This window comes from Delphinapterus leucas, chromosome 18, assembly GCF_059928025.1.
Source record: "Delphinapterus leucas isolate spDelLeu-1000000601 "Yukka" chromosome 18, BTC_Dleu_Yukka2, whole genome shotgun sequence".
Taxonomy (NCBI): domain Eukaryota; kingdom Metazoa; phylum Chordata; class Mammalia; order Artiodactyla; family Monodontidae; genus Delphinapterus; species Delphinapterus leucas.
In genome coordinates this window covers 55,030,457-55,045,648 of record NC_143146.1, presented here as the reverse complement: position 1 = coordinate 55,045,648, position 15,192 = coordinate 55,030,457, and the positions used below count along the sequence as shown (strand labels likewise).

At 37.4% G+C, this 15,192-nt stretch overlaps 1 protein-coding gene across 3 annotated transcripts in view; it reads right to left on the bottom strand.

Annotated features, from left to right (window-relative positions):
- AKAP11 (A-kinase anchoring protein 11) overlaps positions 1-15,192 on the bottom strand; it is a 48,396-nt gene that overhangs the window by 18,913 nt on the left and 14,291 nt on the right. For all 3 annotated transcript variants that reach the window (XM_022574913.2, XM_089899508.1, XM_089899509.1), the window contains 6 exons: positions 13,244-13,360; positions 10,509-10,556; positions 8,924-9,058; positions 7,255-7,519; positions 2,182-6,697; positions 21-176 (listed from right to left, as the gene is read on the bottom strand). In XM_022574913.2, coding sequence (XP_022430621.2) covers positions 21-176; positions 2,182-6,697; positions 7,255-7,519; positions 8,924-9,058; positions 10,509-10,556; positions 13,244-13,360 — 5,237 coding nt within the window. The remainder of the gene's footprint in view (positions 1-20; positions 177-2,181; positions 6,698-7,254; positions 7,520-8,923; positions 9,059-10,508; positions 10,557-13,243; positions 13,361-15,192) is intronic.

Here is a 15,192-nt window from a genome sequence, read left to right as displayed (position 1 = left end):
ACATGCAAAATCATAGTCACCTTTCACTTAGATGATGAAAACTACTGCTTTCATCCTGGTGTTCATCTTCAAAACTTAAATTGGACCAGCTACCAGTGCTGTCATCACCAATACTGAGATTCATCTGCTGGCTACCAAAAGACTCAGTTGACTGAAAGTCTTCTATTTCTTTTGGACTGGAAAAAAAAAGTAAGGAAGAAAGAAAGAAAGTCCAAAAGCATCAGATTCTGAATTATAGGACTATCCATTTGATGATAAAGATGACAAAAACAAGAAGCGATATTCAGGAGCTAGACCAGTGGTCCATCTAACCCTTGGTTTGTGTCTGCTAATAAAGACACTTGGCAGGAGAGCATACTAACTTCAAAGTTAGCTGAGGCACCTACACATCCTAACTCATCTTGTTCATCTATTATGGATCCATCCCAAGCGTACCATTTATTTAAATTCTCTTTAAAGCAGTTCATATTTTCAACTGGGACCTCTATGAAGGAGCACAAGTTCCTAAGTTTTTGTAAGACAGTATTTTATTTGTACCAAAGATTACCCCCTTTCTGGCTTAAGAACGAAAAAAAGTAGTTCAAGGAATTCTAGTACTGTCAAGCCTATAATCAAACTAGCCAAATCTCTTCAAGATTTTGAGCTTGGATCATAACCTCTCTCATTTTTTCTCAATGAAAAGACATTTATATTTTTAGTCCATCTTCACAAGGAATGTCATTCACTGTTCAATTACTGTATTTGTCCCTTCTGCATTTTATTCTGGAGTAACAGTTTAAAGTGATATTTTAATTTTTTATTGAAGTACAGTTGATTTACAATATTAAATTAGTTTCAGGTGTACAACACAGTGATTCAATATTTTGATAGATTACACTCCACTGAAAGCTTTTACAAAATAATGGCTATATTTGTTTCCCTGTGCTGTACAATTTATCCCTGTTGCTCATTTTACACATAGTAGTTGGTATCTCTTAACCCCATACCCCTATCTTGCCCCACATTTTTAAACATGAAGAGGGAAAATGCTGGTCTTCTGGTCAAAATCTTCTAGTGGCTTCTCGTCAATCAAAATAAGGGTCCAAATCCTTATAACATACATCAGGTGTGACAACCTCTCATAACCTCCACTGGTCTCCTACTCTCCCTGGCTCCCTTGCTTTAGCCACACAAGCTTCTCTGCTGCTTCCCCAACATGCACAGTCCCACTCCTTTGCCTGGAACCCTGTTCCGCCTGATTCCCACTTACCTTATTCTCTCCCCACCTTTGGCTCTTTGCTCAAATGTTACTATGTCAGAGCAGCTTCCCTGCTACCCACTGAAAACTGCACCGCACCCCACCGGCTGCTGCCCACTGCCACCCCCAGCACTAACTCCCTGCATCTCCCTATTCTAAGATGACCAAGAAAAGAGGCAGTGCTTGTCAAGGCTTTGACAAAAGCTACTAAAATATCCAGCACTATCGTGTGGCTTAATTAAATTCCTCCTCAACTCAAGAAATGTTCTCTTTCTGTGAGACTAACAAAAATAACCCTACAAACTAATAACACAAGATGGTCCTGATGTTTTCCCGGGGAGAAAGAAGGTTAAAAGTGAATATTTTAACTAAGGCGTTAGTATCGCTGAGCACAAGACACGGTTACTGAAATGCAGAACACTGCAGGACCATCAGAAAGAACTGTCCCCTTAGATGGTGGCCTATCAAGAGGAGTGATGGCAGGGGTGGAAGTATTTGGAGAATTTTTGCTTTCTTCAGAGCACTCTTTTTAAGAAAACTTACCTTTGTGAACAGAAATAAAAATTTAATCTCACAGTAGTACATTAACATGGTGATACTCAATATTTGCTGTACAAAATTCTCCAGCTGATTCTTTGATTCAGCTTTACCTACTTCACAGCTTTGTAAACTTGGGCAAAAGGTGATTATCCACGTTAAGCCACACCTTCCAGCTCAGTGAACGGTTCATACCTTCCTTCCCTCAAAGGGCTGTTGTGGGATAATGAGACAGTGTCTATGAAAGTAACAGGCAGGCTATAAAACAATACACTAATGTAATAGGGAATATTTTTTGTTAATTTAGGATTCAAAATAATCATATCTTGCTGAACAGGACCTAAGACACAAATGATCAAGTTAACTTTTCCCTTCAGCTTAAGACCCGAAAGAAATCGGAAACTTACCTGCTAACGGCCTGACCAACATTCCTCATCACCGACGTCATTATCTCAGCAGTGAGGCTTTCAGCAAAGATGACACCGTCCTGTCCGATCCCACCATCAGCTGCCAAACTGGTACTGCTCAGCTCTCTCTCTGCCTTTGCAATCGCTTCCGCAACTACCTTCTCAGCAGGCACTGTCTTCTTATCAAGATCAGTGTGAATTTGAGGGACATCGAGAGGAAAAATCCTAGATTTCTGGTAGACGTTGCTAAATTTTGAATTAGAAACTGGCTTACTACCAGCAAGTGAATCTGGTCCGGGAAAGTGTGGACATGAATTTCCAGTGCAGTCATGGAGCTCTTTCCCATCACAATACCTGCAAGTCTGACTTACCAGGGGTGACAACTTTTCTGCATAAGTGACCCTATCGGCCGCTTTTGTGGTCTCAGACACGTGGAAGACTGCAGATCCTGAACTCAGCTCTAAAGCGTCATCCACTACTTTGTTAGCGTACTGTTCTATAGCTTGAACAACAGTCTCTCCATAACCACACCCACTCAAGCTGCCGGTACTGTGGGAAAATCTGTGATTTTGTGAGGAAGGCTGAAGAGACGCGGGAAATTCTGGCTCGAAGTGAGACTCGGCATCTTCGTCGCATCCATTTTTTTCATAAAGGCAAGAATCTGTTAAGGATTTTGGCAAGCCAACTGTAGATGCCGTCAGCTCTTTTTTAATATCTCTTGTAACGTTGTGAGCGAGAGAGGTTGAAAAACTATACAGTTCCAAGCACTCATTTCTGCATGTATCCCGTGTCCATTCACAAGTTGGGTTTTTATGAAGGTAACCTCCACTTATTTTACTTTGTCTTTTTTTATCTTCTCCTTGCTGGTGTTCTTTACTTAAGAATAGTAACAGTTCATCATTGGTTTTCACCTGTGAGCTCTGCACAGGGAACATTTTTGAGTTGCACTTCGTTTTGGCTGTCTTAGATGCTTCTTGTAATCCTGACTTAACAGACCGATAAGCAAGTCTATTGGCATACTGGTCCATTATTAACTCACTATCACCACCTTCCTGTTTTAGTATTTGGATAACGTGACCTGCGTACTCATCTGTCACACTTTCGCAGCTGGGATACTTGTACGTCAGACCTGACAGACAAGAACTTGGTGGTAATGAAAGAATAAACGAATCTACTTCTCCTGGGTGTGCTACAGCCTCTATATCCGTCTTCTCTTCTGATCTATAATCTTGGTCACTATCAACATAACTATTCCTCTTCTGCCTGAAAAGCATACAACTTCTAACTTTTGCTATTTTTTCAGCTTCTGTAATGACTTCCGCTGCCATATCACCTGCAAAATTGCATAACGTTTGTAAGTTTTCATCTAAGCAATTTAAAAAAGTAGGTGATACGCTTCTTTGACTTTGCACATTTAAGCAAGGGCTTTTAACCTTGGGTTCTTGAATTATTTTATCATCCAAATGGGAAGCTGCCATCTCGGTTGCAAGAGAAATGATGTGTATTGCTAACGCATCTGCAAACTGCACTTTCTTCCCTGAGGGCTCTGACTTCAGGTCCACTTCTGGCTGCTCTTCATCTTCACTACTTTCAACTTCTTCTGAGAGAGATCGCATGAGTTTCAACATGAACTCTTCTTTTTCTATAGTATTTTGTTCATTTTCAGACAAACTGCCAACAGACGAGTTGTGAGGTGTAGAAGGTGGTGTGGCAGGTGCAAATTCTTTTGCTAATTCCCCCTTGAGCTTTTTGGTTAACTTCTTGATATCCCATTCAGAAGCAGCCTGGGATGGGACTAGAGGAGTTGATGGAGGAGTATCAGGTATCACATCCCTGTCTCTGATTTTCTGTTTATCTTCCACGTGCAAACCATCTGCACATGTGAGCACTGGGGATGAGAAACTATGTGAATGGGCAAAAGGGTTCTCCTGCCCCAAAGGCAAGGGCTCAAGTGCTGTATCATTCAAACTATGCTTTTTCACGGATTTGTCCTTAGCAATTTCCTTCAAATCAGGTTTCTGACCTGCTGCAGTTGGACAAGGTGGTAGTGTCTCTAAAGAAAATCCATGAGCCATATAACCTTTACATTCCAGAACACAATCCTTTCTTTCTGAAAGTGAACAGTGAGTTAAGTGATCTTGAGCTTCAAGAAACTTGGGGGACTTTTCCAAGGTCAACCATGACTCATCTCCAGGAACAGGCAAGGCTTCCTTGTGGAGTACATTTTTATCTGCATTTGGGATCACTGATTTGCTTTTGTCTATGGAATGTTTAACAACAGATTTAGATAATCGGTCAGCAAACATGTCCTTCTTGCTAGCCTCACTCTGTTGCAGTGTTGCTTGATCACAGTGAAAAGGAGGGGTTTTTCCCTTTACTGTTTTAGTTAAACAATCTTTGTGTTTACCCATTGTTTTTGTAACTTTGAATGACGCCACTGAATCTAAAGTTTCATTTACTATTGCATGCACCACTGCCACAGAAAAATTGCTAATAATCACAGGATCACTTGTTACTTTTGAAGAGCTTTCCATTTCAATATCATCATTAGTTGGTTTAACATCATTCTGGTTACCCGGATGGTGTTCTGAAGGTAAACAAATATTCCTGAGACAAGCTACCTCCTCTTCTTTGTTTTTTGTGCCAACCCCTGCTTGGGTAGAACCACCATTCAAACTACTATCATTAGATGATGGATGAGACTTTGCCTGATACATAGTAGATGAAATATGATATGGGAGAAGGGCACTTCCTGCCAAGGGCACTGGTATGGAAGTAACAACTCCAGAAGTACAAAACAAGGCCTGTTGTACTGTGTATTCCTTTTTATATTCCTGGATTGGTTTTGTCACCATAACTGTTTGACCATTAAAAGTAGGGGAAAATGCAGAAGTCTGTGTCGGTGGCACTACATTTTCTGCACTCACATACTTAATGTTATCTGTGGAAACACTGACTGCTGCCTTTGTTGTGAAGGTCACGTCAACCTGAGACAGCTCAATGAACGCTTCCTGTATTACAGATTCAGACAAGTCTTTTGCATAGGACTTCACTGCTTTGTCTTCATAGTCAAACGACCGACGCTGTGGAGATGCAGGTGTTGGAGGATACGAAAACTGACACACTTCCATGATGCCTTCAAAAACAAGTTCTTCAGCAAGATCTGCAGCAAACCTAGCAACAGTGTTTGTGAAGATCTGCTTCTTTACATACTGTAAATCTTTTAGAGCATTTGCAAAAGCTTCACTCACCAGAAAGTTAGCCAGACCACTAATGGCACGTTCTTTCAACGAAAACGCTCGCTGCCTTCTCAGTTCATTAAATGCCATCTGAAGAACGGATGATGTCAATTTGATGGCTAATTGGCACAAAGCATTGGTACATGAAAAGACTCCTTTCTGTAAGTCTTTAAATGCACTGCCAAAACTTTTCTCCACAAGATCTGCTGCAAACTTCTGAATGCTATCCTTAATCACTGAGGATTTATTTTTAGATTTACTTTTTTGATCAAGGCTTCCACACTTAAGAGCTACCATTTTATTTTCTCCCTTTTTAATACTATTAATGTTGGATGTTGCATTTGTATGTTGGGTATAAAGAACCGAGCCCAGTACGTCACATGAAAGGCTATCTGCATAATCTTCATAGGTATAATAAACAGAATCATGATTTTCATGAATCCTATCTTCACCAATACCTGTTTGGCAAAAACATTCAGCAGGGGTACAGCCTCCAAGAGGACTGAAAGCAGAGGATCGAATAGGGCTAAACAAACCACTGTCTTCCCCTGATGCCTTCACTGGGCGGGGAGAATCCGGAGCATCACACAGGTGACTGTAAGGGGATTCTGGCTTACGAGGAGTTGGCTTCTTAACATTAGCTGGGAGAGCTGGACGATCAAACTTGAATTTCTGAGGATTCATAGTAGTGGTTACAGAACACAATTTTTCATGTTTGTGCCCTTTTTTGTGTGACAGCTTCCTTATGGCAGGATCTTTTAGAAATGGACAAGCAGACTCCAAAGTTTGTTCTAGTTCATCAAACTGATCAAAACTGTCGAAAAACTCACTTACTTCTGAGTCTGAATCCTCAATATCATCCTTCATCACAGGAATTTTAGGTAACTCAAGTTTTGCTCTTAAACTTTTTTGATATCCCTCTTCATCCAAGAAAATAACAGGACTTGGACTTGAGCATTCAGATTCAGACGAGTAGGCAGGAGAAGAAGAGAACAACTGTTTCTGCACATCGGCATCACTATCTTTATCGGGAGCAGCAGAGGACCTATAGAAACTCCTCTGGACCCAAGGCTCAGAAATTGATGTCGTGACTGAAGCTTTCACAGAAGGCAGTTCTTTATGTCCCAGAATACTTATTAAAGAAGCAGAAGGTTTAGCCGATGACTTCTGCCACCCAGAGCCAACCAGAACCCTGAAATCATGGGTTTCTAAACGGTGACCAGAAATGGTCTGTGAAGCAGCATCACACTGGCTCCTTAGTGCAGAAATGTTTATTCCTACAGGAAAAGAATAAAATGATTATTCTTGAACAGAATTTTTTAATTAATTTAAATCAATGGGAATAAGTAGACTTGAAGCATGAGATATTTGTTTGTACTGTGTCTTCTACACTATGTTGTTTAACAGATTCATCCCAAATCATACTTAAAAGCAAGTACATGCTTTATTTTACCCCACATCTGGGAATACCTGGTCTACAGAATGCCTAGCACACTGTCGCATGTTAGAAACACTAATATCTAGGTGACTCTGCCAGCTAAGTCTACTCAAATTTGAACTTAGGCATGTTCCAAACGCTTAATGTAATAAGGGAAACAGTACTTGAACAGTACTACCTAAATAAGAAGAGAAAGAACAACACTAAAAACCAGGTAACGACGAACTTAAAATCACAAGGAAATTAATTCCTCAATCAGAAAAAAAGATTTAGATGCTTAAACTTGATCAAATTTCAAAATAAATTTCAACTGAACAAGTCTGCCTTAAAACTTTTAAACCTGAACTTTACACCTTAATTCTCTATTTCAAGAAATAAATCTACTAAACAACAAACCATCATTATATGGCTTTGAAGCCTCTTCATCCTCTAAGTGCTCAAAGGCAGTGACAAAGTCATCTTCGATGGAAGATACTGACTGGTTAGTATCGTCATCATCTTCATTAGTGGCCTCAAGCTGGCACTTCTGATGCAAACATGTGTCCAGGGTGTACCTTATACCCATAGCATATTTACTTAGGAGACTAAAGAGAAAATCAATTCTGAGTCTTGGTAATGTAGATGACACTCTCATGACACAAAGCATTCCAGGATGATGACTCTTGGGAAAGATAAAAGATGATAAGAATAATTTTAATTTCAAAATATATTATACTTATAAGACATATTACCTGGAAATGAAGCCTAGAAATAACATGATTCCATTTAAAGAAAAAAAAAAGAAGAAGAAAAGAAACACATGCATCCTGAAAGGCTCCCCAGTTTTGTAATGTTTAATTCTTTTCCTCATTCTTTCTCTACAATACTTCTCACTTCTCAATCTCTTTTTCTCCCATCTTTCTCTTATCCAGGTATTCAAATTCTACCTATTCTATCTCCTTAAATGTTAGAGAACCTGCTATCCATTCCTTTGACAATTATGTTTTCCTGTATTATTGTACAGTCCTGTGATTTTTATTTAATCATTCACCTAGTTCACCAACTACACTGTAAACTGCTTGAGGACAGGAACCAGGTCTTAGTCTTTCTGTATCCCATTTTCCTGTAGCTTTTAGCACGATACCACATTCTCTCCTATCATAAAAGAATCGTCCCCTCCTTTTACCTAAATTCCCCTAGTATTTCAATTTACAATCATGTTTATAGCTTTGATTAAAAATAAAAGTCGCCAGATTTTTCCACACATATTATTTTTAAAAATGTAAATATTGACAAATGACTTACTCAAAAAACTAGAAATTAGATAAAATAGCTAATCACCTCTTGTATCCTAGCAAATAAAACAAAGTAAATATAAATGAAAAATATAATTAAGGAAATGAGGAGAGCAGTTCTACTTTTACCTGTAAATCTCATAACGAACACAGTGGTATTTTATACTTCAAGGAATAAGTAATTCAAATTTTAAATATACTAATAATTCAATTTTCAGGAGGGAAAACATGCACTTCATTTTTCTTTGAGGTATTAACAACAAAGCTAACACTTAATAAAGAACTAAAAGCTCAATGTCACAGAACTAAGGACCTCTCGGAAATGATGACATTTTTGTTTATAAACAAAGAACATATCTTCAGATATCCATTTTACGTGGAATTTTCTAAACAAGAAAATGAGTTAAAGTATGTTCTCTAAAACATACAGCACAATATTTACAAATTTGAAACTGGAAATAAGAGGGAAAAATTCCTATGACTTATACACAGGTAGCAGTTCAAGAAATCCAGAAATAATCAAATTTTAGAAAAAAAATTAATATGTACTTGCATACCACTTATAGAGCTTCACACATGGAAAATCTAATTTAAAGCTATGACCAAAATTATTTTACCCTTCAGTGATTTCAAAGCTTCTTGAGTTAGATTTCTTATGAATCATATTTCCTTGAGATGGCATTAAACAAAAAGAAACTTCACCCAAGCATTTAAAAGTTTAATACACTAAATCAAATGTCACTGTAAAATTTGCCAACAAAAACTCATTAGAAATAATATATAAAAGTTACCTGGTTTAGAGGACCAGTGTTTATATCTGATGATTTATTTATATCCTTCATACAAATAATTTCATTTTCATTTAGACTGCAGAAGTGCAGTGAATTCAGAAGATCTGGGAGTTCCAAAGAAACTGCAGCCAAATCCTAATTTAAAGCAATAACACAATAAATAACACTGCAGCATAACACTTTTGTTAAAGTCCCTATAATGTGGCCTTATAAAAAAATCATAAGGTCTACTGGTTAATAAATTTTCCACTTCATAATAGTTAACATACGCAGTTTACTGGCCACAATTTTTTAAAAACTCAAAAATAAAATGTACTAAAATATTTTTAAATGACTATTTCTGTAGCCTTTTAAACATAATGATACCAAGCTATAACAAAATTTTACATGGTTATCTCACACATCCACGACAATTTAGGCATTTAATAGTTTTTAGCTGCAAATGTCAACCTGAAGTCCTAAAGTTTAACCATGGAATTTTTCAAATGGGATTCTTGCCTACAGAATATACTTCTTTGGAGCTTAAGTTACATATTTATAAAATCCAAGTCTATTTTTCTGCCTTTCCTCTCTAAGGTATTATATCAGACTTTACTGAAAATGTTATGAAGATGTAAAGGAAAAGAAACTGCCTTTGCTTTTCTTCTCATTTGCCCTTCTTATGTAACTGTTTTGCCCAGTGAAAAGAATTATTAACATCTTTGACCCTTCACAGAGTATTTTCCTGGTTTTATCAGTAATTCTTAAAGAGCAAGTAGAGTATGAAAGAAATATTTTAGATACTTCTTTCAGCCTTACGTTCTCGGGACTGTATCTTCTCTTGTGCCTTCTGTCTAAACTATTTCTTTCAGGCAAGAGCACAATCAAGACACACAGCAGAGTTTTCATTCGTCATCACCTGATATGCATTATCTTTATAAATAATGCAGTGTTGCTTCTTCTACTAGGAGATGCTTTACTGCCACAAAAGGGAGCACGGCAATCACAAATTTTAAGAAGCGGTACGAGGTGAAAAAAAGTACGCCTACCACATCTACACGAGCTTCAACTCCTCTTCACGTAACTGTGAAGCTTTCCTTTGCTGATCCTAATCTCAACTGTCAGTCCCTTTATAAATACCTGCCTAAATCAAACAGGCTAAAATTTTTACACTGGTTCATCACAACTTTTTACAAATTTTATCTTTTAAATTTAACTCTATCTCAATTAAAAACATAAGAATATGACTGTTGGAGTTAGATTATAAAAACATCAAAATAAAAAAATAAATCTTTCATTCTACATTATGACAATGGAGAAAACGTCAGCCTGTGGTTTGCAACCTTCTCAGATAAGTGACTTTTGTGGTCTCTTAACCTAAAACTGCTTTCTGTCATAACAAGAACGGCTCGGTGAAAACACTGAAAGTGAAAATGTCCAAGGCACACTCAAAAATTGATCTCAAAATGTCATCTTTTAACTTTAAATAGGAATAACAGAAGAGTTTAATGTAAATTTGGGGCTAATACGGCAAATTTTCCATGCTCTTAAAATTTGTTCCACATAATCTCTCAGGGCCCTTTCCAGTTCAATAAATCGACCATACCTGTATATGAGCAGCATCTGTTTCTTCATTAAAACCTAGAAATGTGACCTGAATAAAAAAGGAATAAAGATCCATTAAAATTTTAAAGTCTTATCTCAATTAGACAGTTGACAGAGCTGAGAAACAGAAAAAAAAAGCACACAAAGCATTAAAATGCTGCTGTTGTGAACAGCATGATTAATTTTTCAAAGATGATCACAAAGTGTTTTCACCAAAGATTTGGCTCCAGAATTGAGGCTCCTAAACCTCCCCCACAGCCACTTCATTAGCCAGTTCAACCAATTCTAGTCCCCAAACGTCTCTCACATGTGCCCACTTCTCTCCGTAGCCCCTGATGCCACTTCTCACCTGTGCACCTCCAATCCTCTCCCACCTGCCCCAGGAATTATCCTGTCATTTCCCTGTCGAAACCTTTCCAGGCTTCTCAGTGCAAAGTCCTAACACAGGGCCCAAGGCTCTGGCTTAGCTGGTGCCTTCAACTTTCCCTCGCTTTCATTCATACACGTGGGCCCCTTTCTGGGTCCAGAACACGCCAGAACATTCTTGCCTAGGGGCTTCAGAGTGGTGCCCTTTCAACCCGGATCTCTATTCCTTGGATGTTTACATGCCTAGCTCCTCCTCATTCTTTAAGTTCCAACCTGAATGTTGCCTCCTCAGAGACGCCTTCCCTGGGCAACCCCAAGGCTACCTCCTGATTGACTCTTTGGGATATCATCACTTTTTTCCTTCAATGCCTTTACACAGAGATTTCTCTACAAAACTTTATGTAAATTAAATTACTGAAGAAAATCTAATGGCCTGAGGAAATGTCACATTATTAAGTAAAAAGGACAAGTTACAGAAATATGATACAGACTATGCACACAATTTCAACCTTATTTTTAAAAACATACGCATGGAAAATAATACTGGATGATAATATACCAAATTATAAGCAGTGATTAACTCTCAATGATGGAATTATAAGTGATCTTATTTTTCTCTACTCTTTTCTCCCATGGCTTTTTCTTTCTTAATTCACAGGATTAATGACAGTCATTTTCTTTCTTATGCTTTCAGTATTTCTTATTTTTCTATATGGATGATGTACACTTTTATAACCTGAAAAAGTATTATTTTAAAAATTTATATTCCCTTTATGTCTTTGACATCATAAGGAGAAATTCTGGTCACTTGAAGATAGACTAGTAAACTGTCTACTAAGCAAGTACTGTGACTAAAAATATGAAGCGTTTAAATGGCAGCAATATGGATAATCAATTCTCAAGAATTACTGGAAAACAGCATAGTTGAAATACAAAGCAACACTAGATATACTTTTGATCTCTTTCTGATAATTAAAAAGCAAGTCAAATCTTAGATTATTCCAGAATCTTTATTCTCATTAATTATGGGTACTACTTCACAGAAACGTTACAGTTAATTTCCAGGTGCCTAGGTAAGTTATTAACCTGCAGGAGCTGTCTCCTCACCTATAAAACTTAAGGTAACACACCTCCTCTCCCACAGTTGTGAGGATTAATTAGATAATGTGAAGGCAAGTGCCTAGCAGCACATCATAGGCACTCGATAACAAAGAGACACTCAAATAACAAGTTTCCTTCCTTTCTTCAAAAAGATACTTGGAGATATCTATAGCCTAAAATGAGAAATTCCTTCTGTTCTTTCAAGTTTCCTTTTACTGAATACAAAAGAGAAAATAAGCTGGCATAGGGTGTTGAAGGTGCCAGTAGAAGTTTGAATTTCCCATTGATTAAGGAATGTGGGCTCAGAGGGGCACTGTGTAAGCAACTAGAGAGAGACGGCTGGAAAACTGTTTGAGGGCAGAGGACACAGAAGACTTGTCACGCTTGGCAACAGCTGAGGATATTAGGAGTGGCTTGGCTTTACTAAAATAAAGTAAAAAAGGATAAAAAAGAGGATAACAGCCAAGTGCCACAGCACTGAGCTGATACAAAAAGAAGAGGCACAGGTCAGAGACCATTACAGGGTCTGAAAGGTGTGCCCACCATCCTACAGAACTACTTCAAATACAGTTTCTCAAGGAATATGAAAGAAAATCATTCCCAAAAATAATAATCAAGATTTTTTATTAGAACCCTGATTTCAAAAAAATTTTTTAATTCACATATTTATTGGTTTTGAGCTTCAATGACCCAATACCCTATCTCTCTTCTTTGGTAACATAAATGTATTAATGGACTATGGCAATATTGTTGAAAAAACTTTACTCCTTTTTATAGTAATAAATTCAAACAAAGGCTGGAAACGCTGATGCAACAGAGAAATAGATGAGCAAGTAGTCTATCGCATCCTTAAGTGGTAAATATCTTAATTTCAAAATAAACGTACCACTACTTTTTCATTTTGAACCAAGGCACTGAATTTAAACAAGAAAACAATAACCCAAAAAATGAATATAAGAAATAAGTATACATTTTGTTTCAGAGTAGAAAATTTTAGCATGAAAGTCCCAATTACTGAACATAGCAGAAATCATCTAATATAGTGCTGTGTGTCTGATGAGTGGTCGGTAATGCCTGTGCACTGAATTAAATGTGCTCATTATAATACACTAATGTTAACAGGTATTTAATATTCAGAACAGGTACTTCTCACACATGTATTAATGTGCAGAGATTTTAGGCATTCTAAAAATAGACCATGCAGTTCTACAAAGGTACATGAAAATACATTGTGCTGTATTAGGAAAGGGTTAGTGTAATCTGTCAAACCTCAGTCAAACTGGCATGTTCAGCCTGCTTTAAACAGTCCTCTGCTGATACACTGCATAGCTCCTTCTCACTCTGCAATAAAGACTTTACGGACTGGAACACATCTTCACTGAAGCTCTGAAAATAAAAGATATTCTTAATTGACTTAATTCTAAGACAAGGTTAAAAAATCCTGGTGATGGATTAAATGAAGAGTCACTAACTTTCCAATGGATATTCACTGGAAACCTTTTGATGTAACAGAACTCAACTCAGCTGAGAGAAGAAAGAACAAAAGGCTAAAGTAGAGCTCCACATGTTCAACACACACATACCACAGCCCAGTCACTCAACCTATTGGAGACCACGAGGTCCTCAGCCAGGTTCTCTCACACTCACCCTGCACTAAAACCTAACAGATCACATAACTGATTTCCAAGTCATTGGCAGAACAGGAGCAACAATTTATATAAGGAGATGACGTGGAAGCTAACAGTAAGGTATGCTAACAACGTGATGACTCTCATAACAAAGTTGGAGATGGAAAAAAAGAAAGATATAATAACTCAAAACACAGCTTTTCAGGGGTCTTAAAGCAGCTGTATGATGAAAATGAAGGAAGGCATTTCAGATTGGAAAGAGAAAGATGTCACAAGTGTAAAGAAACAGAGGGAGGAAAAAGTTACATTAAAAAATGGGTATTAAATTTGGACATAAACAGAACATTAATTTCTCTCTACCTTCTGATTTGTTGATCTGCTCTTCTATCAGAAATGGCCTTACTCCCCAATGTTCCCCTGTAGAAATCCTACCCATCCCAAGACCTGTGAAGACTTTCCCATCCCTTAGTCATAATAAATCTCTAAGTTCCTACTGTATTGTTTGCACATTAAGATCATTTAACCTATATCACAACATATTATAATAACTGCTTTCATATATTTGTCTTTCTTACCCATTAAACCAAATTACTGAGGTCAGAGATTGTCTTTTACTCTATTTACTTCCCCAGATTTCAGTACCTCACATACAAGATGAACTCAATAAATGTTCGCTAATTTTAATAAATTAAAAATTAGTGGAAATCTTATCCAAGAGAAGGGATACAAATATGAACTCAAAGAACTAAGAAAAAATGCAATGTTAAATTTGAACCTTCAATATGAACTCAAGATTCTTTAGATATATGTACTACATTTTCCCACTGATCCATCATAGAAGCAATGACCCTCAGCAGCAATGAGCATACCCAGCACACAGATTTTGATTTCTAAATACCATTCACCAATTAAAAGAACTAGATCCCCCTTGACAGAATGGCTGGTTCCAGGTCTGAGGCAGAAATGTATGAAGTGTGGCTGGGACATCTTATTGTGAAAGAATGCAAGGACATGCAGATTAACTGGGTTATTTCAAAAGAACACAGAAGCCAACTTGAAGGAATTCCCATTGGCCAAATTTGGGATAATCTGAGCATCAAAAAATAAAAATGATAATGGAGTGTAACAACTGAATTAAAAAAAAAAACTACAAGTCCATTAAAAGAGACAGATAAAAAGGGTGGGGATTGGGGGAGTGCGCTACTTTACATTAGAATGCTGGCTAACAGATATGAACAGAATGACAAAATTTAAAAATTCCGTTTGTAACTCCCTCCAATGTAATTACTGACTTAGGAAAGGATCACCCGTTACCCTAATCCACTGGGTTAAAAGCTACTGGGGAACAAGATACACTGTTTTGCAACATCACCTTACAGATTATTTATTAATAGTGTTAATTACAAAGGGATTATGTGTCTTTAGATTGGAGATATCTGGTGGTTACAACTTACCTACCTGGTCAAGCCTGGCACTAACAATATGCACCGCCTAATCTGACAGAGTGGAATGACCATGACATCATCTTTGAGGTGTTCCTGCTGAACCGAACCACAGGGAAAAACAAATGAACTCAGAATATGGGAATGT